This window comes from Bombina bombina, chromosome 8 (assembly GCF_027579735.1).
Source record: "Bombina bombina isolate aBomBom1 chromosome 8, aBomBom1.pri, whole genome shotgun sequence".
Lineage (NCBI taxonomy): Eukaryota > Metazoa > Chordata > Amphibia > Anura > Bombinatoridae > Bombina > Bombina bombina.
This window is the reverse complement of record NC_069506.1, coordinates 30378612-30405451: the sequence shown is the minus strand read 5'-3', so window position 1 is coordinate 30405451 and position 26840 is coordinate 30378612. Positions and strand designations below refer to the sequence as shown.

Here is a 26840-nt window from a genome sequence, read left to right as displayed (position 1 = left end):
TCCTTCCTGTTTTGGAGCGGAGGAAGTTGATGCTGCTCCTGCCTTGAAGTTACGAAAGGCACGAAAATTAGACTGTTTGGCCTTTGGTTTGGCCCTGTCCTGAGGAAGGGCGTGGCCCTTACCTCCCGTAATGTCAGCAATAATTTCCTTCAAGCCGGGCCCGAATAAGGTCTGCCCTTTGAAAGGAATGTTAAGTAGCTTAGACTTGGAAGTTACATCCGCTGACCAGGATTTAAGCCAGAGCGCTCTGCGCGCCTGTATGGCGAATCCGGAATTTTTAGCCGTAAGTTTGGTTAGATGTACTACGGCATCTGAAACAAACGCATTAGCTTGCTTAAGGGTTCTAACTTTGCTCAAAGCCTCATCCAATGGCTCTGTGCAAATCGCCTCTTCCAGAGACTCAAACCAGAATGTCGCTGCAGCCGTGACAGGCGCAATGCATGCAAGAGGCTGCAATATAAAACCCTGTTGAACAAACATTTTCTTAAGATAACCCTCTAATTTTTTATCCATTGGATCTGAGAAAGCACAGCTATCCTCCACCGGGATAGTGGTACGCTTGGCTAAAGTAGAAACTGCTCCCTCCACCTTAGGGACCGTCTGCCATAAGTCTCGTGTGGTGGCGTCTATAGGAAACATTTTTCTAAATATCGGGGGAGGGGAAAAAGGCACACCGGGTCTATCCCACTCCTTACTAATAATTTCTGTAAGTCTTTTTGGTATAGGAAAGACGTCAGTACACACCGGTACCGCATAGTATCTATCCAACCTACACAATTTCTCTGGAATTGCCACCGTGTCGCAATCATTCAGAGCCGCTAATACCTCCCCTAGTAACACACGGAGGTTCTCAAGCTTAAATTTAAAATTTCTGAATCCGGTCTCCCCGGATCAGAACCGTCACCGACAGAATGAAGCTCACCGTCCTCATGTTCTGCAAATTGTGACGCAGTATCAGACATGGCTCTCGTGTCATCAGCGCGCTCTGTCCTTAACCCAGAGCTATCGCGCTTGCCCCTAAATTCGGGCATATTATATAATACTTCTTTCATAACATTAGCCATATCATGTAAAGTGATTTGTAAGGGCCTAGATGTACTTGGCGTCTCAATCCTACGCATCTCCCGAGCGGGAGACGCAGGTACTGACACGTGAGGAGAGTTAGGCGGCATAACTTCCCCCTCGTTGTCTGGTGATAGTTTCTCTATCGGTACAGATTGACTTTTATTCAAAGCAATATCAATACAATTGGTACACATCATTCTATTGGGCTCCACATTGGCTTTTGAACATGATGAACAAACAGTTTCCTCTGAATCAGACATGTTTAAACAGACTTAGCAATGAAACTAGCAAGCTTGGAAATCACTTTCAATAAGTTTACAAGCAATATAAAAAACGCTGCAGCGCTTCAAAAATACAGATATAATTAAACAATTCTTAACAAGAAGTGTATTATTAGCAGAGGATTGCACCCATTAGCAAAAGGATGATTAACCCCTCGATACCCAAAATGGATAAAACGGATATCAATTAAGATTTAACGCTTTTAATCACAGTCAAGCACACTGTCACAGATCTGCTGTGACTGATTACCTCCCTCAAAAATGAATTTTGCAGACCCCTGAGCTCTCTAGAGACGTCCTGGATCAAGGAGGAAGAAGCAGGAAGACTGTGCCAGAATTTTAACTGCGCAACAAGGCGCTAAAACAAGGTCCCTCCCACTCCTATCACAACAGTGGGAGCCCTGATATAACGGTTTCCATGCAGAAAATATATGTTAGCCATGTGGAAAAAAATCATGCCCAAAGAGATTTATCACCAAAGTACCTCACAATAACGAATAACATGCCAGTAAACGTTTTATTAAAAAACAACATTTTCCAATGTCATGCAAAGTTATCACTAAGCCTGCTACCAGTCGCTACCACTGCAGATAAGGCTTAAGTATTATTTCAGTTTTAACAGTATTTTCTCAGTCAAATTCTAGTCCCTAGAAAATAACTCGACTGCGCATACATTTATCAGCCTGATACCAGTTGCCACTACTGCATTTAAGGCTGTACTTACATCATACGGTAACAGCAGTATTTTCTTAGTCAATTCCATTCCCAGAAAATAAAGTACTGCACATACCTCATTTGCGGAGGACCCCGCATGCTATTCCCAGTTTCTGAAGTTACCCCACTCCTCAGAATGCCGAGAACAGCCAGTGGATCTTAGTTACGCCTGCTAAGATCATAGAAAAAAAAGGCAGGCAGTTTCTTCTTCCAAATACTGCCTGAGATAGAAAAACAGCACACTCCGGTGCCATTTAAAATAACAAACTTTTGATTGAAGAATAGTTAAGTAAAAACTCCAGCTCCTCTCGCGACCTCCTTCTTTGTTGAGGGTTGCAAGAGAATGACTGGATATGACATGTGAGGGGAGGAGCTATATAGCAGCTCTGCTTGGGTGATCCTCTTGCAACTTCCTGTTGGGAAGGAGAATATATCCCATAAGTAATGGATGACCCGTGGACTGAACACACTTAACAAGAGAAACAGCTGTCCTCGTCTGTTTAGATAAGTGTGCTAAAAACAAACAATAAAACAATTCCTTTAGGTTTATATTTTGAGTTTAACTGCTTGACTGCATGATACTTCTCTGGCAACAAATGAGTTAAAGGGATATTCTAGTCTATACATCAAATTCACTAATTATAGAATTATATGTTTAAACAAATGCACTTGTTTTACTTGGTGTTTAACTGCTTCAAAGGGTTAAACATGTAGTCAAAGTTGCACTCCTGGGGCAGCCCCATTCTGCTCCAGATGAGGATAAGCCAATGCCAGTATTCTGATTTGCTCACACGCTTTATCCTCATCTGAAGTATCACATGAGCACAACTTTGCAGGGATTAAACACAAAGTAAAAGAAATGAATATGCTACACTAGAATGCCCCTTTAAACAATATTAATGTGAGATTCCCTTGATCCTCAGCACTGAGTCTTACCCTCTTCGCATTCAGACAGCACTTTCTGTAGTTGTTGTAACCTTGTGGTCGCTCCATCTCTCTCTGCTTCAATCTCCACCAACTGACGGTTTGTAGATCCCAACTTTGTGCGAAGCTCATCCTTGGAAGACAGGGAAGAGTAGATCCCAGCTAAATCCCAACCCGCCCAGCAATATCAAACTATTATCATGAATATTTGTATGTTTGCCATTCCTAACCAGCACCTAAACATATGATACAGAATAAACTAATACAGATTTCTTCCCAGTCTCTGATCAGGCACTGGCATCATTCATACCTTATGACAACTCCATTAAAAAATTAATATGCAACGCACGATCCAGCCTTCAAAGTGGTTTTATATGGGGTCAATATACCTGTTGCCTAGGGTACTATATAACCCCCTATTTCAACCTCCCCTAGCATGAATGCTTTCAACTGTCTACAAATCCAACCGCAGTCTTTAAGATCTCTTAATTTGAGATTCTAATACAAAATGTACATTAATAAACTTTTCTTTCATGTAATTAGCAAGAGTCCATGAGCTAGTGACGTATGGGATATACATTCCTACCAGGAGGGGCAAAGTTTCCCAAACCTCAAAATGCCTATAAATACACCCCTCACCACACCTACAATTCAGTTTTTACAAACTTTGCCTCCGATGGAGGTGGTGAAGTAAGTTTGTGCTAGATTCTACGTTGATATGCGCTCCGCAGCAAGTTGGAGCCCGGTTTTCCTCTCAGCGTGCAGTGAATGTCAGAGGGATGTGAGGAGAGTATTGCCTATTTGAATGCAGTGATCTCCTTCTACGGGGTCTATTTCATAGGTTCTCTGTTATCGGTCGTAGAGATTCATCTCTTACCTCCCTTTTCAGATCGACGATATACTCTTATATATACCATTACCTCTGCTGATTCTCGTTTCAGTACTGGTTTGGCTTTCTACAAACATGTAGATGAGTGTCCTGGGGTAAGTAAATCTTATTTTCTGTGACACTCTAAGCTATGGTTGGGCACTTTGTTTATAAAGTTCTAAATATATGTATTCAAACATTTATTTGCCTTGACTCAGAATGTTCAACTTTCCTTATTTTCAGACAGTCAGTTTCATATTTGGGATAATGCATTTGATTTAATCATTTTTTCTTACCTTCAAAAAATTTGACTCTTCCCTGTGGGCTGTTAGGCTCGCGGGGGCTGAAAATGCTTCATTTTATTGCGTCATTCTTAACGCGGACTCTTTTGGCGCAAAAATTCTATTTCCGTTTCCGGCGTCATACGTGTCGCCGGAAGTTGCGTCATTTTTTTTACGTTATTTTGCGCCAAAAATGTTGGCGTTCCGGATGTGGCGTCATTTTTGGCGCCAAAAGCATTTAGGCGCCAAATAATGTGGGCGTCTTATTTGGCGCGAAAAAATATGGGCGTCGCTTTTGTCTCCACATTATTTTAGTCTCATTTTTCATTGCTTCTGGTTGCTAGAAGCTTGTTCTTTGGCATTTTTTCCCATTCCTGAAACTGTCATTTAAGGAATTTGATCAATTTTGCTTTATATATATGTTGTTTTTTCTCTTACATATTGCAAGATGTCCCACGTTGCATCTGAGTCAGAAGATACTACAGGAAAATCGCTGTCTAGTGCTGAATCTACCAAAGCTAAGTGTATCTGCTGTAAACTTTTGGTAGCTATTCCTCCAGCTGTTGTTTGTATTGATTGTCATGACAAACTTGTTAAAGCAGATAATATTTCCTTTAGTAAAGTACCATTGCCTGTTGCAGTTCCTTCAACATCTAAGGTGCAGAATGTTCCTGATAATATAAGAGATTTTGTTTCTGAATCCATAAAGAAGGCTATGTCTGTTATTTCTCCTTCTAGTAAACGTAAAAAATCTTTTAAAACTTCTCTCCCTACAGATGAATTTTTAAATGAACATCATCATTCTGATTCTGATGACTCCTCTGGTTCAGAGGATTCTGTCTCAGAGATTGATGCTGATAAATCTTCATATTTATTTAAAATGGAATTTATTCGTTCTTTACTTAAAGAAGTACTAATTGCTTTAGAAATAGAGGATTCTGGTCCTCTTGATACTAATTCTAAACGTTTGGATAAGGTATTTAAAGCTCCTGTGGTTATTCCAGAAGTTTTTCCTGTTCCTAATGCTATTTCTGCAGTAATTTCCAAGGAATGGGATAAATTGGGTAATTCATCTACTCCTTCTAAACGTTTTAAGCATTTATATCCTGTGCCGTCTGACAGATTAGAATTTTGGGACAAGATCCCTAAAGTTGATGGGGCTATTTCTACCCTTGCTAAACGTACTACTATTCCTACGTCAGATGGTACTTCGTTTAAGGATCCTCTAGATAGGAAAATTGAATCCTTTCTAAGAAAAGCTTATCTGTGTTCAGGTAATCTTCTTAGACCTGCTATATCTTTGGCTGATGTTGCTGCAGCTTCAACTTTTTGGTTGGAAACTTTAGCGCAACAAGTAACACATCGTGATTCTCATGATATTATTATTCTTCTTCAGCATGCTAATAATTTTATCTGTGATGCTATTTTTGATATTATCAGAGTTGATGTCAGGTTTATGTGTCTAGCTATTTTAGCTAGAAGAGCTTTATGGCTTAAAACTTGGAATGCTGATATGGCTTCTAAATCAACTTTACTTTCCATTTCTTTCCAGGGTAACAAATTATTTGGTTCTCAGTTGGATTCCATTATTTCAACTGTTACTGGTGGGAAAGGAACTTTTTTACCACAGGATAAAAAATCTAAAGGTAAAAACAGGGCTAATAATCGTTTTCGTTCCTTTCGTTTCAACAAAGAACAAAAGCCTGATCCTTCATCCTCAGGAGCAGTTTCAGTTTGGAAACCATCTCCAGTCTGGAATAAATCCAAGCCAGCTAGAAAGGCAAAGCCTGCTTCTAAGTCCACATGAAGGTGCGGCCCTCATTCCAGCTCAGCTGGTAGGGGGCAGGTTACGTTTTTTCAAGGAAATTTGGATCAATTCTGTTCACAATATTTGGATTCAGAGCATTGTTTCAGAAGGGTACAGAATTGGTTTCAAGATGAGACCTCCTGCAAAGAGATTTTTTCTTTCCCGTGTCCCAGTAAATCCAGTAAAAGCTCAAGCATTTCTGAAATGTGTTTCAGATCTAGAGTTGACTGGAGTAATTATGCCAGTTCCAGTTCTGGAACAGGGGATCGGGTTTTATTCAAATCTCTTCATTGTACCAAAGAAGGAGAATTCCTTCAGACCAGTTCTGGATCTAAAAATATTGAATCGTTATGTAAGGATACCAACGTTCAAGATGGTAACTGTAAGGACTATCTTGCCTTTTGTTCAGCAAGGGAATTATATGTCCACAATAGATTTACAGGATGCATATCTGCATATTCCGATTCATCCAGATCATTATCAGTTCCTGAGATTCTCTTTTCTGGACAAGCATTACCAGTTTGTGGCTCTGCCGTTTGGCCTAGCTACAGCTCCAAGAATTTTTACAAAGGTTCTCGGTGCCCTTCTGTCTGTAATCAGAGAACAGGGTATTGTGGTATTTCCTTATTTGGACGATATCTTGGTACTTGCTCAGTCTTTACATTTAGCAGAATCTCATACGAATCGACTTGTTTCTTCAAGATCATGGTTGGAGGATCAATTTACCAAAAAGTTCTTTGATTCCTCAGACAAGGGTAACCTTTCTGGGTTTCCAGATGGATTCAGTGTCCATGACTCTGTCTTTAACAGACAAGAGACGTCTAAAATTGATTGCAGCTTGTCGAAACCTTCAGTCACAATCATTCCCTTCGGTAGCCTTATGCATGGAAATTCTAGGTCTTATGACTGCTGCATCGGACGCGATCCCCTTTGCTCGTTTTCACATGCGACCTCTTCAGCTCTGTATGCTGAAGCAATGGTGCAAGGATTACACGAAGATATCTCAAACAATATCTTTAAAACCGATTGTTCGACACTCTCTAACATGGTGGACAGATCACCATCGTTTAATTCAGGGGGCTTCTTTTGTGCTTCCGACCTGGACTGTAATTTCAACAGATGCAAGTCTCACAGGTTGGGGAGCGGTGTGGGGATCTCTGACGGCACAAGGAGTTTGGGAATCTCAGGAGGTGAGATTACCGATCAATATTTTGGAACTCCGTGCAATTTTCAGAGCTCTTCAGTTTTGGCCTCTTCTGAAGAGAGAATCGTTCATTTGTTTTCAGACGGACAATGTCACAACTGTGGCATACATCAATCATCAAGGAGGGACTCACAGTCCTCTGGCTATGAAAGAAGTATCTCGAATTTTGGTTTGGGCGGAATCCAGCTCCTGTCTAATCTCTGCGGTTCATATCCCAGGTATAGACAATTGGGAAGCGGATTATCTCAGTCGCCAAACGTTACATCCGGGCGAATGGTCTCTTCACCCAGAGGTATTTCTTCAGATTGTTCAAATGTGGGAACTTCCAGAAATAGATCTGATGGCGTCTCATCTAAACAAGAAACTTCCCAGGTATCTGTCCAGATCCCGGGATCCTCAGGCGGAGGCAGTGGATGCATTATCACTTCCTTGGAAGTATCATCCTGCCTATATCTTTCCGCCTCTAGTTCTTCTTCCAAGAGTAATCTCCAAGATTCTGAAGGAATGCTCGTTTGTTCTGCTGGTAGCTCCGGCATGAGCGGATCTTGTCCGGATGGCCTCTTGCCAACCGTGGACTCTTCCGTTAAGACCAGACCTTCTGTCACAAGGTCCTTTTTTCCATCAGGATCTGAAATCCTTAAATTTAAAGGTATGGAGATTGAACGCTTGATTCTTGGTCAAAGAGGTTTCTCTGACTCTGTGATTAATACTATGTTACAGGCTCGTAAATCTGTATCTCGAGAGATATATTATAGAGTCTGGAAGACTTATATTTCTTGGTGTCTTTCTCATCATTTTTCTTGGCATTCTTTTAGAATACCGAGAATTTTACAGTTTCTTCAGGATGGTTTAGATAAGGGTTTGTCCGCAAGTTCTTTGAAAGGACAAATCTCTGCTCTTTCTGTTCTTTTTCACAGAAAGATTGCTATTCTTCCTGATATTCATTGTTTTGTACAAGCTTTGGTTCGTATAAAACCTGTCATTTAAGTCAATTTCTCCTCCTTGGAGTTTGAATTTGGTTCTGGGAGCTCTTCAAGCTCCTCCGTTTGAACCTATGCATTCATTGGACATTAAATTACTTTCTTGGAATGTTTTGTTCCTTTTGGCCATCTCTTCTGCCAGAAGAGTTTCTGAATTATCTGCTCTTTCTTGTGAGTCTCCTTTTCTGATTTTTCATCAGGATAAGGCGGTGTTGCGAACTTCTTTTGAATTTTTACCTAAAGTTGTGAATTCCAACAACATTAGTAGAGAAATTGTGGTTCCTTCATTATGTCCTAATCCTAAGAATTCTAAGGAGAAATCGTTGCATTCTTTGGATGTTGTTAGAGCTTTGAAATATTATGTTGAAGCTACGAAATCTTTCCGTAAGACTTCTAGTCTATTTGTTATCTTTTCCGGTTCTAGAAAAGGCCAGAAAGCTTCTGCCATTTCTTTGGCATCTTGGTTGAAATCTTTAATTCATCTTGCCTATGTTGAGTCGGGTAAAACTCCGCCTCAGAGAATTACAGCTCATTCTACTAGGTCAGTTTCTACTTCCTGGGCGTTTAGGAATGAAGCTTCGGTTGACCAGATTTGCAAAGCAGCAACTTGGTCCTCTTTGCATACTTTTACTAAATTCTACCATTTTGATGTATTTTCTTCTTCTGAAGCAGTTTTTGGTAGAAAAGTACTTCAGGCAGCGGTTTCAGTTTGAATCTTCTGCTTATGTTTTTCGTTAAACTTTATTTTAGGTGTGGATTATTTTCAGCAGGAATTGGCTGTCTTTATTTTATCCCTCCCTCTCTAGTGACTCTTGTGTGGAAAGATCCACATCTTGGGTAGTCATTATCCCATACGTCACTAGCTCATGGACTCTTGCTAATTACATGAAAGAAAACATAATTTATGTAAGAACTTACCTGATAAATTCATTTCTTTCATATTAGCAAGAGTCCATGAGGCCCGCCCTTTTTTTGTGGTGGTTATGATTTTGTATAAAGCACAATTTATTCCAATTCCTTATTTTATATGCTTTCGCACTTTTTTATCACCCCACTTCTTGACTATTCGTTAAACTGAATTGTGGGTGTGGTGAGGGGTGTATTTATAGGCATTTTGAGGTTTGGGAAACTTTGCCCCTCCTGGTAGGAATGTATATCCCATACGTCACTAGCTCATGGACTCTTGCTAATATGAAAGAAATGAATTTATCAGGTAAGTTCTTACATAAATTATGTTTTTAAATATATTTTCATTATTTATTTTGCCCCCATTTCCTGTAATTTGATTGGATTTTCCAATTCTGGGAAATGAAATTGCACAGTGCAGACTTCGCTTCATAAACCTAACCCTGATAGATATACGTGTCTAATTGGCCTTAGCAGAGGTGATATGATAAGATACTAGCAAAATTAAAGTGGTTAGCCTTGTACATGTTAGTAACAAGTTTAGATTGGATCCTCGAAATAGGGTAAGCGGTGAGGAAGTTTAGTTATTGAAAACAACTGCAGCAAACAAATGTATTCAGAATGAATGAAGCTCTCAATCTCACACCTAGTATATCTAAATATGCTTTCAATTATGAGTAAGCAGATGAGTTTGATTTTATTCTCCTCCCTACCCTCTCTCGCTGGGTGTCTCTTAGCTCTTGAAGAAATTCTCTCAGTGCAGATCTGACAACTTCTGGGTCAAGATCAGCCACCATCGGTTCCCCGCGGCTAGGTGAGGACGATCGTTCTGGGGTCTTACTGCGCTCTGGACTCCCTGTTCTCGGAATGGGGCTCCCACGTCCATCTGTGGTTGTGGTGTAAATATTGTCAAATCCTGAAAGGGGGAAAAAAATAATCATGAATCATTAGACGTGTGATGTGAGAAAACAAGGGAAATAACATGATTTAAAGATTTAACTTTATTATAACATTCAGGCTGCTCTCACTGAGATCAACTGAATGTTGGCTTTAATGTCCCTTTAAGGGTCAGCGGTTAAGTGTACATTCTGTGCCGTTAATACTCTCTCAGGCTAAGCTCTCTTTCCTACATCTTATTCTCATTCTTACAAGAGATTTCCCATTATGCCTCTCATCTCTGAAACTAACCATCCTTCACGCACACCTACTAACATTCTAATTCCCAACTTACAAATGTTTTCTCAAAACTCTCATAAGTACAGAATTACAGAAGCCTCAATCACTTAATACCCATGTTTATACTAACTAAGTTAGCCCACTCATATTCTACATATTCATCACTCCTTCTAGACAAAAAGATGCCCAGGAGGCACAAAACACGTGGGAGAATGCTCCTGTTGACACTAGTTATTATGTACTATGTGATGTCTGTTTTTTTTTTATTCATTTGTGAATACCGTAGCTTTGTTTTTTACACCAAACGATCAAGGTGACTTTAGCAGTTTACATTTACATTTGATTAACACTATAACCCTTTGTGGGGTATCATTGTGATTATTTTGATGTGTATTTTTTTATTGATTTTTTTGTGCTTTGTTCCATCTTTGCAAAATGTTCATAGAGTTTGCAGTAAGGTAAATTCAGAATGTATTTTAACATTTGTATTGTTGTATTTTAATCATCTTCAGGTGTGCTGTGCCTTTAAATAGGCTATGCACACTGAACAAACTCACCCTATGATTAAGTGCTCAATGGAGCACGAAACTAGTCAGGGAGTTTGTGTGCCCTGTACTGTCCATTTTTAAATGTCTCAATAAAAGTTTAATTTTTTTAAACAATTTTTTGGATAGCCCTGATCTTTTCTCCTTACTAGTGCAGCTGCTACTCTTCTTATTCGTTACAATTATTTACGGCTGCATCGGCCGTGTTCCTGCAGCTTGCACCCCTGCTGCCTGTGCCTGTTTGGTATACTCTGTTTGTCTCTCTCTCCCCCCGGATTACGTAATCGCTTCCGCTTCTGTAGCGGTTTGAACTTTGTGGAGACTTTAGCAGGAACCTACATCTTTTTGTCAGTCTTTTTGGTATTGGCTTTATTATTACCTTTCCGTATAGTCCAGCAGCATGTTTTAGTCTTATAAATAAATAAAATACTCTGTAAAACCATACTATGGGCTAGATTTGTGCACAGCTTTTTAGGCCACGTGGAGCAGGTTTGCATGAGTGAACTTGCTGCCACATATCTAAGAAGCAGAAACTGCTTCCTTTTCCTCTCTGCCTCATCAGAGGTGGTGAGATAAAACACCCTGATACTCGCTCATTCGGGGTGATTGACATGCCCTGCTCTAGTGCAATTGGTTTTGCCAGAGCAGAGGGCAGTACTGTTAAATTGTGCAATGCAACATTGAAAGTGGCAATTGCAGGCAGACAGGTTCACTACTTGCGAACCTGTCCACGTGCAGGGACATATACATATTGGGCTAGAATTACAAGTGGAGCGCTAACTAGTAGGAACTGCGCTAGTGGTAAACCTTTGCGCGAATCGGGTTGCGCTGGTAATACCAGTTGATAGAAAAAAAGAACTTAGCGTTCCAGCGCTAACCCGACTCGCAAAAAAAGTCGAACTTACACTATCCTACTGCCTCATAGAAGTCAATAGAGCCAAAAAAGTGGAAAATAAACTTAACACCCTACTTGCGCTAATCTGAATCGCCATAAGACCTCTAGTCTAACAACCCCTAAATCGACACATAGCCCACCGTAAAGTCTGCACTACACTATTAACCCATAATCCGCCAGCCCCCTAATGCAAAGTAACCCACTAACATTTAAACCCCCTAACCTAAAACCCCAAAATAGAATAGCTTTACCAAAAAAAAAAAAAAACACTTTAAAAAAAACAAAAAACTATAAATTATGCTTACCTGATAAATTAATTTCATTCTGTGGGAGGAGAGTCCACTGCTTCATTCATTAATTGTGGGAATTAAGAACACCCCAGAGACACCCCAGCCAAAGGCTTAAATACCTCCCCCACTCCCCTCATACCCCAGTCATTCAGCCAAGGAAACAAGGAACAGTGGGGGAAATATCAGGGTATAAGTGGTGCCAGAAGAATAATATTAAATTTAGGTCCGCCCATAGAAGAAAACGGGCGGAAGCAGTGGACTCTCCTCCCACAGATGGAAATTAAATTATCAGGTAAGCATAATTTATGTTTCCATCTTAATGGGAGGAGAGTCCACTGCTTTATTCATTACTTGTGGGAACAAATATCCAAGCTCTAGAGGACACTGAATGACAAAACGGGAGGGTAAAAGGAGGCGGACCCTATACTGAGGGCACCACAGCCTGCAGAACTTTTCTCCCAAAAACTGCTTCAAAGTATGTAAAGAGGACCAAGTAGCCGCCTTACAAATCTGCTCCACAGAGGCCTCGTTCTTAAAGGCCCAAGAAGAGGCTACAGCCCTAGTGGAGTGAGCCGTAAGCCTCTGAGGAGGTTTATGTCCCACTGTCTCATAGGCCAAACATATAACGCTTCTCAACCAAAAAGACAGTGAAGTGGAAGAGGCCCTCTGCCCCCTACGCTTCCCTGAAAACACAAGAAATAAAGACGAAGTCTGCCTGAAATCCTTTGTGGCCTGAAGATAAAACTTCAAGGCTCGAACCACATCCAAGTTATGAAGTAACCTCTCCTTAGATGAAGAAGAGTTAGGACACAAGGAAGGAACTACTATCTCCTGATTGATGTTACAATTTGACACCACCTTGGGAAGAAACCCCAACTCAAAACGAAGCACAGCCTTATCAGCGTGAAAAACCAGGTAAGGGGACTCATATTGCAAGGCTGCTAACTCAGAGACTCTGCGAGCCAATGCAATAGCTAGAAGAAATAGAACCTTCCAGGAAAGCATCTTAATGTCAAGCGCATGCATAGGCTCAAACTGAGCCCTCTGCAAAACCTTAAGAACCAAGTTTAAGCTCCAAGGAGGAGCAGAAGATCTAAACACCGGTCTGATACTGGACAGACAAAAAATCCAAAGGTAAGTGACAGCAAACAAAAGTTTATTAGAAAACTTTACACAGAGATAAGTAGCAGCGACGTTTCGGAATAAGTTTCCTTAATCATGCTCACAAATAAAATGATTTCATTCTATATATAGACATATACCACTAGGTGGCGCTAAACTGCAGTTTTTCTATTTAACCCTATAGGTTTCAGTATATCATAGTGGGTATATTACAAACATAAAAACAATGTAGCAATCCTAACTGTTTGAAAAGCCATATTTTATATATATCAAAATTCAGCATATAAATACTCTACCAAAATCACATAGAATTTACATATGCAATCACAACCTATTAAATATAAAAAAGGGGAGTACATATTTCATAGAAAGACAGAAAGGTCCCAATCTCTATTGAGACCATTAGGTTCAAGAGTTCCTAATTTAAAAATCCAGAAAGCCTTGCGCTGTTTTAACAGCTGTTCTCTATTACCCCCTCTGCAAGGTCTAGGTACACTTTCAATAATTTGGAATCTTAACTCATTTATAAGATGACCCATCTTAATAAAGTGATGTGCTACTGGGGCTTTTTTATTACCTGTCCTAATACTACTCTTATGTTCTATAATTCTGTCTTTGATGTTTCTTGTCGTCTCTCCGACATAGCCACGCCCACAAGGGCATATGATTATATATACAACAAATTGAGTATAGCAAGAATGATAGCCTCTAATACTAAATATTTTCCATGTTACTGGATGATAAAAAAATGAGCCTTTAGACATATTATTACAGCAGGAGCAATTAAGACAGGGGTAACATCCTTCTTTTTTTATTACCTATTACACTTTGTATAGTAAATTTACTAGGGCCAATATCCGCCTTGATAAGCTGTTCCCTTAAGCTTAAGCCCTGCTTATAAGCTGGCATAGGGGGGGATTGAAATTCAATAACCCCTGGATTACATTCAGTTAAAAATAGGCCAATGTTTTTTAATAATTTTCTGTATCAGGGCTGATTGAGCACTATATTCTGATACAAAGATAATACGAGAATCATTTTTTATCTTATCTTTCTTTTTGCTCAACAAAGTTTCTCTAGGTATTGATCTGACATATTGTATTTCTCTATCAATTAATGCAGATGGATAGCCTCTATTAAGGAATCTATTCCCCATTTCTTTAAGTCTTAATTCTAGTACACTTTCATTTGAAATGATCCTGCAGGCTCTAAGGAATTGGCTACGGGGAAGGGCCTTAAGTAAAGAAGGAGGATGGGCACTTTCATAGTGTAGTAAACTGTTTCGATCTGTCACTTTTCGATAGAGATCAACTAATAATAAATGCCCGTTTTTAATAACTTTGGTATCAAGAAATGAAATACAATCCTCACTCCATATTAACTTAAATTTAATGCTACCAGTGGCACCATTCAAATCGTTGACAAAATCACATAGGGATCCAACGTCGCCCCTCCAGACTCCAACGATGTCATCGATATAGCGTCACCAACAGGTGCCATACCGATGAAATTTCTGATTCTGGATAGAGCCTGAACAAAGAACTGAATATCAGGAAGCTCCGCTAGCTTCTTGTGTAACAGAACCGATAAGACTGAAATCTGTCCCTTTAAGGAACTAGCGGCAAGACCCTTATCCAGACCATATCTTATGCAAGGGATATCAATGTTCCTCACACCAGGATAAATAGGTCCTCCACACCTTATGGTAGATGCGACGAGTGACCAGTTTCCTGGCCTGAATGAGTGTATCAATCACTCTCTCCGAGAACCCTCTCTTGGACAAGACTAGTCGTTCAATCTCCACGCAGCCAGTCTCAGAGAATCAAGATTTTGGAGGAGAAAAGGACCCTGAACTAGCAGATCTCTGCGAAAGGGTAACCTCCATGGAGGAGACAACGACATTCCCACCAGATCCGCAAACCACGACCTCTGTGGCCACAACAAAGCAATCAGAATGGTCAAAGCTTGCTCCTGTTTGATGCGAGGCCACCACTGGAGGGAGAAGTGGCAACGGGGGAAAAATGTAAAGTTAAACTCCCAAGGTATCAGCTCTGCCTGGGGATCCCTGGACCTCGACCCGTATCTGGGTAGCTTGAAGTTGAGTCTGGACGCCATGAGATCTATCTCCGGCGTCCCCCATCTGATGCAGATCTCCGCAAACACCTCGGGATGGAGAGACCATTCCCCTGGATGAAACGATTGTCTGCTGAGGAAATCCGCTTCCCAGTTGTCCACACCCGGGATGTGGATCACTGAGAACGAACAGCTGTGGGTCTCTGCCCATTCCAGAACCTGAGACACCTCCCTCATGGCTAGGGAGCTTCTCGTTCCCCCCTGATGGTTTATGTACACCACCAAGGTAATGTTGTCCGACTGTAATCTGATGAAACGGGACGAACCCAAGAGGGGCCAAGCCCTCAGAGAATTGAATATTGCTCGTAGTTCCAGGATATTTATAGGTAGGGTTGACTCCTCTTGAGTCCACCTGCCCTGTGCCCTTCTGGCACCCCAAACAGCTCCCCATCCTGATACACTTGCATCCGTGGTCACAATCAGTCTCGTGGAGGACCACTTGAAGGCTCTTCTTCTTCTCCTTCGATTCCACAGATGAAAGATAAGCGAGGGAAAGAGTTCTCTGGTCCCCCGCAACAGGGTGGAGTTCCTGGGTACGATAATAGATTCCATATCCATGAAGATATTCTTTATAGATCAGAGACGTTCCAAGATTGCGTCCAGCTGTCTTGCCCTCTAGACCTCCTCAAGGCAATCTGTGGCCAGGTGTATAGAGGTGATCGTGCTCATGGTTTCCAGCATAGATGTCATTCCCTTCGCCAGGTTCCATCTCAGGCCTCTGCAGATTTGCATGTTGAGACAATGGAATGGCGATCACTCAGATCTTTCCTAACAGATATTTCTGGACAATTGAGCGAGGGAATACCTCTATTGGTGGCTCCGTCCTGGACAGCTGTCCTAGGGGATATCCTTCTTGAGACCAACCTGGGAGATTGTGACCACGGATGCAAGTCTATCAGGATGGGGAGCTGTTTGGGGTGCCAGAAAGGCACAGGGCAGGTGGACTCAAGAGGAGTCAACCCTACCTATAAATATCCTGGAACTACGAGCAATATTCAATGCTCTGAGGGCTTGGCCCCTCTTGGGGTCGTCCCGTTTCATCAGATTCCAGTCGGATAACATTACCTTGGTGGTGTACATAAACCATCAGGGGGGAACGAGAAGCTCCCTAGCCATGAGGGAGGTGTCTCGGATTCTGGAATGGGCAGAGACCCACAGCTGTTCACTCTCAGTGATCCACATCCCGGGTGTGGACAACTGGGAAGCGGATTTCCTCAGCAGACAATCGTTTCATCCAGGGGAATGGTCTCTCCATCCCGAGGTGTTTGCGGAGATCTGCATCAGATGGGGGATGCCGGAGATAGATGGAGCCTGGACCAGGATATCATCCAGATAAGGGGCCACCGCGATACCTCTGGCTCTCGCTACCGCGAGCAGCGCTCCCAGAACCTTCGTAAAGACTCTTGGGGCAGTCGCCAGACCGAACGGTAGGGCCACAAACTGGAAGTGTTGGTCCAGAAAAGCGAATATTAGGAACCTGAAGTGGTCCTTGTGGATCAACACGTGAAGGTTAGCATCCTTCAAGTCTATTGTCGTCATAAATTGCCCCTCTTGAACTAGGGGCAGAATCGATCTGATCGTCTCCATTTTGAACAATGGAACTGACAGAAACTTGTTTAGGCACTTTAGGTCCAGAATTGGGCGGAACGTGTCCTCCTTCTTTGGGACCACAAAAAGGTTTGAATAGTACCCTAGACCCCTTTCTGCTAGAGGTACTGGAACGATTACTCTGAGAGAGGAGAGATCCCTCACGCACTCTAGAAAGGCGTCTCTCTTCTCTGGTCTTGAGGATAGGTTTGACAGGAGGAATCTGCCCCTGGGCGGATGAGTCTTGAACCCTATCCTGTAACCTTTGGTGATAACCTCCAGAACCCAAGGATCCTGTACGTCTGTCATCCAAGCCTCTGCGAACAGAGTCTGCCCCCTACGCAATCCAGAGACGGATCGGGGGCCGTCCCTTCAAGCCGACTTTGTCTCGGCGGGGCTTCTTGTTCTGTTTGGATTTGTTCCAAGATTGAGCTGGCTTCCAAGATCCCTTGGACTGCTTGGTCTTCGCAGCAGGCTGTTGGCGTTGAGACTTTTCCGCACAAAAGGGACGAAAAATAGAGCCCTTAGGCTTATTCCTCTTATCCTGCGGAAAGAAAGTACCCTTGCCTCCCGTGACCATGGATATGATAGAGTTCAGGCCTGGACCAAAAAAGAACTTTCCCTGAAAAGGAAGGGATAGTAATCTAGACTTGGAAGTCATGTTAGCAGACCATAACTTTAACCACGGGCTAAAACAGAGAAACCTGCTGTCTTGGCATTCAGGCGAATAATCTGCATATTAGCATCATAGATAAAATAATTAGCTACCCTTAAGGCCTTAATCTTTTCCTGTATCTCCTCAAGGGGAGTCCCCACCTCGACCATAGAGCTGACAGTGCGTCACACCAGTAGGATCGCCGCTGCCGGTTGAAAAACAAACCCCGTTAGTTGAAACATCTTCCTCAACATCGATTCTAATTTTTTATCTATGGGCTCTTTGAACAACGAACTATCCTCAAGGGGAATAGACGTACGCTTAGCGAACGTGAAGATAGCTCCATCCACCTTAGGAATGGCCCCCCATAGTTTAAGCTGAGAGTCCGGAACGGGAAACAGCTTTTTAAAAGAGGTAGAGGGAGAAAAGGACGTGCCAAGTTCCTCCCACTCATTCTTAATAATAGTAGCCATCTTCACAGGAACTGAGAAGGTCTAAGGCACCACCCTGTCCTCGTAAACCCTATCTAGCTTAGGGATCGACGGTTCTTCCGGACATTTCGGTTCCAGAACCTCCAACGTAGCAAGCACTTCTTTCAGTAAAAAGCGGAAATTCTCCATCTTAAACGTGAAATCTGGCTCCTCCGCAGCCGGAGGTCTAGAAGACAATGTTCCGTCACCACAGAGAAAGCGCCCTCCTAAGAGTCGGAGACATCCTCATCAGCGGATTGTCTATCAGAGACATCCAACAGAGAAGATGGCCCCTGGGACGGAAGACTATGTCCTTTCCTTCGATTGCGCTTCGCAGGGCGTGGTAAGGCATTGAAGGCCGCAGAAACCGCCGTTTGTAAATGGGAAGCGAAATCTGGCAGCCAAGGGGCCCCTCCCATGGGAGGATCAGTAGGGCCTTGGGGAGCTGCATGTATAATCGGAGATGAATGTAGAGAACGCACCTCGCGAGACGGAGAACCCTCAGAGGTGGATGGCTCAGTATTACTAAATATCTTATTCTTTTTAGATATTGCAATCTTATCAAAGCATGTGGAACACAGTTGAGCAGGCGGATCAACCTGCATCTCCTCTAACATATGAGAGTCCTCCATAGCTTGTGCCTGTAATAGGGACTAGATAGATTAAATGGCACTTTTATACACCAATGGCCGGGGCACCCACCACCTCCTATGACCCGGACTACAGAGAAAACGCAATTGCCGATCAGGAAGGAAGTTGAAGAGGCCACACCCGGTCACATTGAGTGCCATGCAGGACCGCCCCTGCACTACAAAGAAAATGCGCCAAAAAATGCTGCGCCGATCTTCACCTGACTGTTCACACATTGCTAGAGCCTCATCTCACACATGACACAGCATCAACACAATAAAGATATTATGCATAAATCCCCCCCTGTTCAATAATCCCCCTTCCAGGGATATTAACCCTTGATTATACACAGATAAAAGAAGACACACTGTGACCCTGTCTTCTTGCGTTATCATATGTGTATAAATGAAACTTACCAGAATCTATGCCGTGGAACAGGAACACGGCCCTTCAAGTGTGACAGGTTAGTAACATCACTCCTGACATGGACTTGAGTACATAAGGCAGGCAGCGAAACTCGTCAACGCCGATTGCTTAAGGAGCTATTAATCATGAGATGGGATGGTTTTGCAGAAAGACTCTCCCTGCATATCTGGACTCTAACTTTCACCCATGCTCTCACTGAGAGGCTGACAGGGTTACTTAAAACTCCAGTCCCATTTCGAAGAGTACTACCCTCTATAAGAGACTACTCCAATCTTCCAACACTACTCTGCCAACCTCCTGTGACGAAATGCAAAGAATGACTGGGGGATGAGGGAAGTGGGGGAGGTATTTAAGCCTTTGGCTGAGGTGTCTTTGCCTCCTCCTGGTGGCCAGGTTCTTAATTCCCACAAGAAATGAATGAAGCAGTGGACTCTCCTCCCATTAAGATGGAAACTTACCTTTAAAAAAAACAAAAAAACATTACTGTTAAAAAAAAACTACAATTAAAAACCCCTAACATTACAACCCCCCCTCTAACATTACAAAAAACAAACAAACTCTAATAACACAAAAAAAATCTATATTCAATACATAGGAAGCTTAAATATCTTACATTCTTTTCAGGGATAACTGTTACGCTTACCTTTGAGAGGAGAGAAAGATCTTCTGGGAGAACCGCTGCGCCCTCTGATGGCTGGGCTTGGAGTTCGTCCTGCTCGCCCAATTCCTAATGTTCTTCGAAGAGCTGATTGTAGGCTACTTAATTTAAATTCCAGATCTCGTTTCAGACCTTCCACCCTTGCTAACTCTGCCTCCAGGCCATGTACGCGGCCCTCACTGGCACTTAGGCGCAGACTGAGCTGGGCTGACTCCTCTTGTGAAGTCTGTAGTTTGATCTCCAGGTTATGTGTGTTGTCTAGAAGCTTCTTCTCATTCCCACGAGTCTCTTCCAGATTGCACTGCAGATCCTTCTCCCGCATGCTGAAATCACTCTCAAGCTCAGATAGCTTTTGCTGCAGACCGCTTAGCTGTAAAAACCAACAGCAAAAACACAATTATAGAAAATAAATTATTATATTTTTTTTATTTAATTATTATTTTTAATAGATTTTTCAAGAAAATACAAAATAATAATGGTAAATCAACAAGATAACAATAAAGTACATCTGTCCAGGATAAATTCAAAGATGTTGTTGATTTTATAAACTGTATGATACTAATATTACCACAAAATGTTTGCTTTCTTATCTCTCTTTATCTACAGCAAATAAATATATAATATGTCTCCAAATGACTGCACTTAAATACAGGCTTGGTAAGACGATGTAAGAAGTTAGCCGAGAGAACGTAAAGATCATGAAAAGGTAGGATTAAGGGCGAGTATGGGCCCAATCAGATTCGTGTCTCCAGAAAATTATTTTTGAGTTGTACTGACGTGTGTCAAAAGTGATTATATTTTATTAGGGCCACAGTTTAAGTAGGAATGCAATTTCCAGGGCATGATATTGGTAAAGAGACAGAATCTAAAACTGGGGTATGAAACATTTTAAATACCTAGTAAAGAGATGTTTTATAGTTTTTATCAGTAGTTCCAGTGGCAGATCTGTCTCTAGAACTCAGTGCTTAATTAATTTGCAATATTTGAACAGATAGTTCTGTCCACATAATAGTGCAATATAAACATTTTCTAGGGAATTCTTAAGCCCCTCTTTAAAGGGACATGAAACCCAAAAAATTTCTTTCATGATTCAGATAGAGAATACAATTTTAAACAACTTTCCAATGTACTTCTATTATTTATTTTGCTTCCTTTTCTTGTTATCCTTTGCTGACAGGTTTATCTAGGCCAGCTCACTTGCAGCAGAGAACCTAGGCTCTAGCTGTTGATTGGTGGCTGCATATATTTATCGATTGTGATTGGCTCATCCATGTGTTCAGTTAGAAACCATTAGTGCATTGCTGCTCCTTCATCAAATTATACCAAGAGAATGAAGAAAATTAGATAATAGAAATAAATTTGAAAGTTGTTTAAAATTGTATTCTCTATCTGTATCATGAAAGAAAAAATTTGGGTTTCATGTCCCTTTAAGTTGTTTTTCCTTGCAATGATTTAACTTGATTATATAGAGAGCCGTTAGCCACTTGGTGAAATTCTGTATATTGTTTCCAAAGATATTTGTAAAATGTTATACTATTGTAATGTGACATTTCAAACGTTAATAATTATTTATCATAATCCCGTAATGAATTTGTGTGTATTGTCCTTTAAATCTCATGAAAAAGTCAAGTGCTTATTGTGTGAAAGGAGAAAATTAAATCCGGAGATTTTTTTATTTGGTCCTGAAACCTTCAGCAAGTTACTTGCCATGAGCACAAGAAGTGTTGCCAGGTGCTTTGTCAAAAAAAGTTTCTCCTGCTGAATATCAATACTGCCTGAGTTACGCACTCCTTTCCCACATACACACCTCTTTTCTAGCAGTTTCTCTGCCAGCCTCAGTCTCCAGAAGTTTTTGTTTCAGAGTGAAGTTGTCTCTCCGGCTCTCCTCTTCTCGTTGTTCACACAATGACAAACGCGCCTGAACCTCTGCCATGTCCCGGCTGCGCTTTGTACTCTCATCATCCAAAACTTTCAGCTGTGGGAGAGTAATAGGCAGAGAGCACACACAGTTATACTAAGAAAGGGAGAAATTCAACAACTCCAACATGCGACAAAATACATATTCCCTCCTAAATTTGCCATAAAACAAGAACTTTCTACTGCCCTGTCACCTTGTTAGAGCGCCAAACCAAAGTATCGACAACCTCCTGCAGACATGATACTATTCTCACCTGTCTGCGCAGATCCTGCAGCTCTCTTCTCGCTTCCAGACGTGACCGCTCCACCTCTCGAAGTGCAGCACGCAAGTCAGTCGCCTCCTTCTCTGCGGCCCCTCGTGCATCCTCCAGCACATTCATTCTTTGTTCCTTCTCCTCGTTAGCACGTTTCAAGCTAAAAAATATATAGATACATTGTACTTAATAATAATAATTACATTATAACAATAATAGCAACTCCCGCTGTGCACTATTAATTATTTATATGATGCTGCTACCAATCTGTTCTTGGCTTTTATAGTAAGTTACTGTAAATCACATTCTGCAAATTAAAGTATTCTGTACACAAATTGATCTACAGATTCAGCCACAAAGCTGCTCATAATAACATTAAAAGTGTGCATAGTACTATACGTAATAAAGATGGGACATTTCTAACAAGATAACACAATTTTCTATAACCCACCAAGGAACAAACTGCAGTGATTTTCTATTGGATTTCTAGTACACATGTGCATCCATTTTGTTATGAATGCATATTCGTTGATGAAACATGGAGATTCGTCTCATTTTAATGAGACAAATATCCAAAGAATGCAGTGTGAAATTTATAGAAAACCAAGGACTAATGTCGAATTCAGCAATATTCTTTAATTTCCTTTAAATAGTTAAAAATATTTACCTTCAGCACGTTGGAGAGCCGGTGCTAACCCGTCCTCTTCTTCATAGAGCCCCGGCTACATGGCCGGGGCTCTGTGAAGAAGAGGAGCGGGTTAGCACGGGTCTCCAGCATGCTGAAGGTAAATATTTTACGCTACAGGTGAACTTTTTCACCAGGAGCAGAGGAATATGTACATTCGTTTAACAAAAACTAATGTAAATGTTCCACGAATGGTCAATATTCATGTAATTTTAAACTAAACTAATAACGAATAGCACAGGTGCCAAATATTTGAAATACAAAGTATTTTGAATATTCGGAACAAAAGATTCGGCCAAACCAAAAATTTCAACCGTGTACGTCTAATTTCTAGTAATATAAAGAGTTGAATACTTGGAACTATTCTGATAAGATTATGAGTACTTTAAAGAGACTCAAATGTATAATGAGTTTCCCCTTTATACGTTGCCAATGGCATGCAATTACGAGAACAAACCTAAATGAGAAACTTTGTACAAATTTAATACTATGTAGCTGATATAAAAAAAGACATTTGCAGACTTGTGTGGCTGAAGTCTTAGTACGCCCAGTCATGTTGATAAATAATCATCTTAAGTTAACATCCCCAGCTAGTCCTGTTATTCACCACTGAGTTGTGTAGTACCTGATCCGCTCACTCTCAGCCCTACGTACAGAACCCCGCAGCTCCTCATTGGACTTTTGCACTGCTTCTTTCTCTTTGGTCTCATCCCCAAGGGATCTGCGCAAGTCCACACACTCTTTCTTATGCAATTCCACCATCTCTTGGGCCTCCCGAACCCGTCTGTGAGCTTCAATCAGCTCCCGGCGCACTGAGTCCCTGGCATCTTCTACTACACACAACTGTGTCCTCAGCTCTTCTACCTAAGAGGTAAAAACAAGAATCACCTTATATCAGAGGTTATACTTTAATTCAGTTAAGGAATAATACCTACTCTGAACTTTTTTTTGTGAGTACAGGTTTGTGATGCCCCCTAAGTTAGTTCTGTACATTGCAGTTAAAAACGAACAGAAATGGCACTTACATGCTTCGCCATTGTGGCTTTTTCAAAGGGCCATTTGAAAAAAATAATTCACTGATGAAGCATGTAAGTGGCGTTTCTGTTCATTTCTGTTTTATTAATGCAATGTAGAGACTCTGCAAATATAACAAATACATCCTGATTCCCTAAACAATAATAAGTTTAGGTACAATAGGGGCAGTTTGAATCATATAATGAGAGCCTATTAAGGCATAATAATATTTAACAGATTACAATAGTCCTATTATCGTTCCACTATACAATGTAAATAAATGGAAGAAGGATTGTGGAACATCATTATAATAGAATGTGAAGTGATAATCTGAAAAATTACCGGATTACTCAGGGTCCCTTATTATGTTTTAAATCATTTTGGGCCAGATTACAAGTGGAGTGCTATTTAACGCTCCCACTCGTGCATTAACTGCGCTAGAAGTAAACTTTTTGCACTCATCGAGTTGGACTTGTATTATGAGTTGAAAGTAAACTGATTTTGCTTGTGCATTAACCCGATAAGCTCAAAAAAAGTAGGAAAAACCACCCAACTCGCGTGCAAACCTGATCCCATAGTCTCAAGTGCGCTAACACGACATGAAAATATGAATCTTTTACATTCCAATGTTCTTCACATAGAAGAATATGTTCTATGTATTAATAAATACATATTTCTAGATATTTCTGATTTTTTTTTGGTACAATACATATATATATATAGGCATATATCTATACAGATATCCCATCCCATCCCAAGAATAACAAACAGCAACTGTTGGGATGTGAACAAAGAAGATGTATATACTGGAGTGCTGCTGACTTTCACTTTATTTTACCAATCTAATTAAGTGCCAGAAGTGCTACAAGGTTCTTTCCAGTTCTGGTAAACATTATACTTTTTGACAATACATAGCCCCTATCCCACCTTTTATTTTAAGATTATTGTTTGAAGACATCTAAGGGAGGTGTTAGCTGCGGCGCCATTGGATACTATCACAGTCTGCTATAAAACAAAATACATAAGCACCACATCCCGCTTCTCACCTCCCGCAGAGCTGCTTCTCGCTGTTTAGCCAACTCCCTGCTCTGCTCGTGGAGATTCTTCAGCTCTCGCTCATGGGATGTCAGCGATTCCTCGAACTGCACGCGCAGGGTCTTCAGCTCTGAGCTTAGAGAAATGGCGTTGCTCTGCACAGGGCACAGAGAGATCAGATTAGTGAATGAACAAACAAAGTGACGTGGGGCTACATGAGATTCAGTGTGAACGATTCACTAAGCCCATGTTATGGTAAAGAAATTGTGCTTTATGCCCAGCATGGGGAACCTCACCAATTCATGTTTTATTCATGCACACACAAGCTAAATACATCATTTAAATGGACATAAAATCTTGTGCGTTAGAGCATTTTATTATTGCATCTAACTTTATTTAACCCCTGAAAAAGTGCTCCAGAGCAGCAATGCCCTACTGCACTAGTTAAACACACCTGCTGAACCAGTTATTTTTTACTTTTGTATCAGTTTAAAGGGAGATTCTGGAGCAAGAATACCTATACCAATATAGATATCGCTTCAACAAAGAATAACATGAGAACAAAGCAAATTTGATACAAAAAGCAAATTGGAAACTTTTTTTAAAATTTTCATGTCCCTTTAAATTGTTTTCAATCTCTTAGTATCCTTTTTGAAGTTTTTCCCTAAGGCATACCTAGGTAGGCTTAGGGTTGTGCATGTTACTTGTGCACTATACATTGTTACAAATGTTATTGTAAACACTGCTGCCTTACTGTGCTCAAGACACGTGCACCCTCTTGAGCCTATGTAGAGATGTGCTTCAACAAATGATACTAAAAGAATAAAGTAAATTGGAAATGCTTTTAAACCTGCATGTTCTATCGGAACCATGTTTGATTTTTACTTTCCTGAACCCTTTAAAAAGAAATGAAACAGTAAATACATACTAGACATAATGATATATTCAAAGCAAAGATGAGGCTTAGAATATTATGTGGCTGTATAATATTGGTTGTTTAAATATCGACGATATAAATGTAAAAGTTTAGTTTCTATAAAGTTATGGGCGCTGCCATTTTTGAACTAGTTTTCTAGTTATCTCGGTCTTCTGCTGAGAACAATTAGTGAAATATATATAAACCAGGCAGTAAAGTAGTTTGTGTAAATAAGGCTGCATGGAAACCCACTCAACATTATTTGTATAGTTTATTTTACTACCTGTTTCATATCTGTCCCTAATTGTTTGCAGCAAGACAGTGAGATAAGGTAAAAACCTAAAGGACCAGTAAATACAATAGATTTGCATAATCAACAAATGCAAGATAACAAGACAATACAATAGCATTTATGCTGAATTTCAAATGAGTAGTAGATTATTTTCTAACAAATTTCAGTTATGTATATTTCCACTCCCCCTGTACCATGTGATAGCTATCAGCCAAGCACAAACACATATACGTATAGTCTGTGAGTTCTTGCACATGCTCAGTAGGAGCTGGTGACTCAAAAAGTGTAAATATAAAAGACTGTGCACATTTTTTTTAATGGAAGTAAATTGGAAAGTTGTTTAAAATTACATGCTGTATCTGAATCATGAAAATTTTATTTGACCTGAGTGTCCCTTTAAGTTCAAGAATGGCAACGGCCATTACTTTAAAGAAACTTTACAGAAAAGTGGAATTTAGAAAAACAACAATTTTCAGAGTTAAAGGGACATAATACTCATATGCGAAATCACTTAAAAGTGATGCAGCATAATTAAACAGCTGACAAGAAAATATCACCTGAACATCTGTAAAAAGGGAAGATATTTTACCTCAAAAACAACATTTATGCTTAACTGATAATTTGTTTCTTTCCGGGCATGGAGAGTCCATGACGTCATTCCAATTACTAGTGGGATATTCAACTCCTGGCCAGCACGGAGGCGGCAAAGAGCACCCCAGCAAAGCTGTAAAAGGGACATGAAACCCAAAAATGTTCTTTCATGATTCAGATAGAGAATACAATTTTAAACAACTTTCTAATTTACTTCTATTATCTAATCTGTTTTATTATCTTGGTATCATTTGTTAAAGGAGCAGCAATGCACTAATGTTTTTTAACTGAACAAATGGGTGAGCCAATCACAATTGGTATATATATGCAGCCATCAATCAACAGCTAGAACCTAGGTTCTCTGCTGCTCCTGAACTTGACTAAACCTTTTAGCAAAGGATAACAAGAGAAGGAAGCAAATTAAACACTAGAAGTAAATTGGAAAGTTGTTTGAAATGGTATTCTCTATCTGAATCATGAAAGAAAAAAATGTGGGTTTTCATGTCCCCATAGGGGCCT

The 26840-nt window shown here is 40.7% G+C and overlaps 1 protein-coding gene across 1 annotated transcript in view; it reads right to left on the bottom strand.

Annotated features, from left to right (window-relative positions):
- CROCC (ciliary rootlet coiled-coil, rootletin) overlaps window positions 1–26840 on the bottom strand; it is a 143585-nt gene that overhangs the window by 34784 nt on the left and 81961 nt on the right. The window contains exons 23-29 of the mRNA XM_053690918.1: window positions 24534–24677; window positions 23099–23337; window positions 21789–21948; window positions 21425–21592; window positions 19603–19987; window positions 9744–9946; window positions 2997–3117 (exon numbers count right to left, since the gene is read on the bottom strand). Of these exons, the coding sequence (XP_053546893.1) occupies window positions 2997–3117; window positions 9744–9946; window positions 19603–19987; window positions 21425–21592; window positions 21789–21948; window positions 23099–23337; window positions 24534–24677 (1420 nt within the window). The remainder of the gene's footprint in view (window positions 1–2996; window positions 3118–9743; window positions 9947–19602; window positions 19988–21424; window positions 21593–21788; window positions 21949–23098; window positions 23338–24533; window positions 24678–26840) is intronic.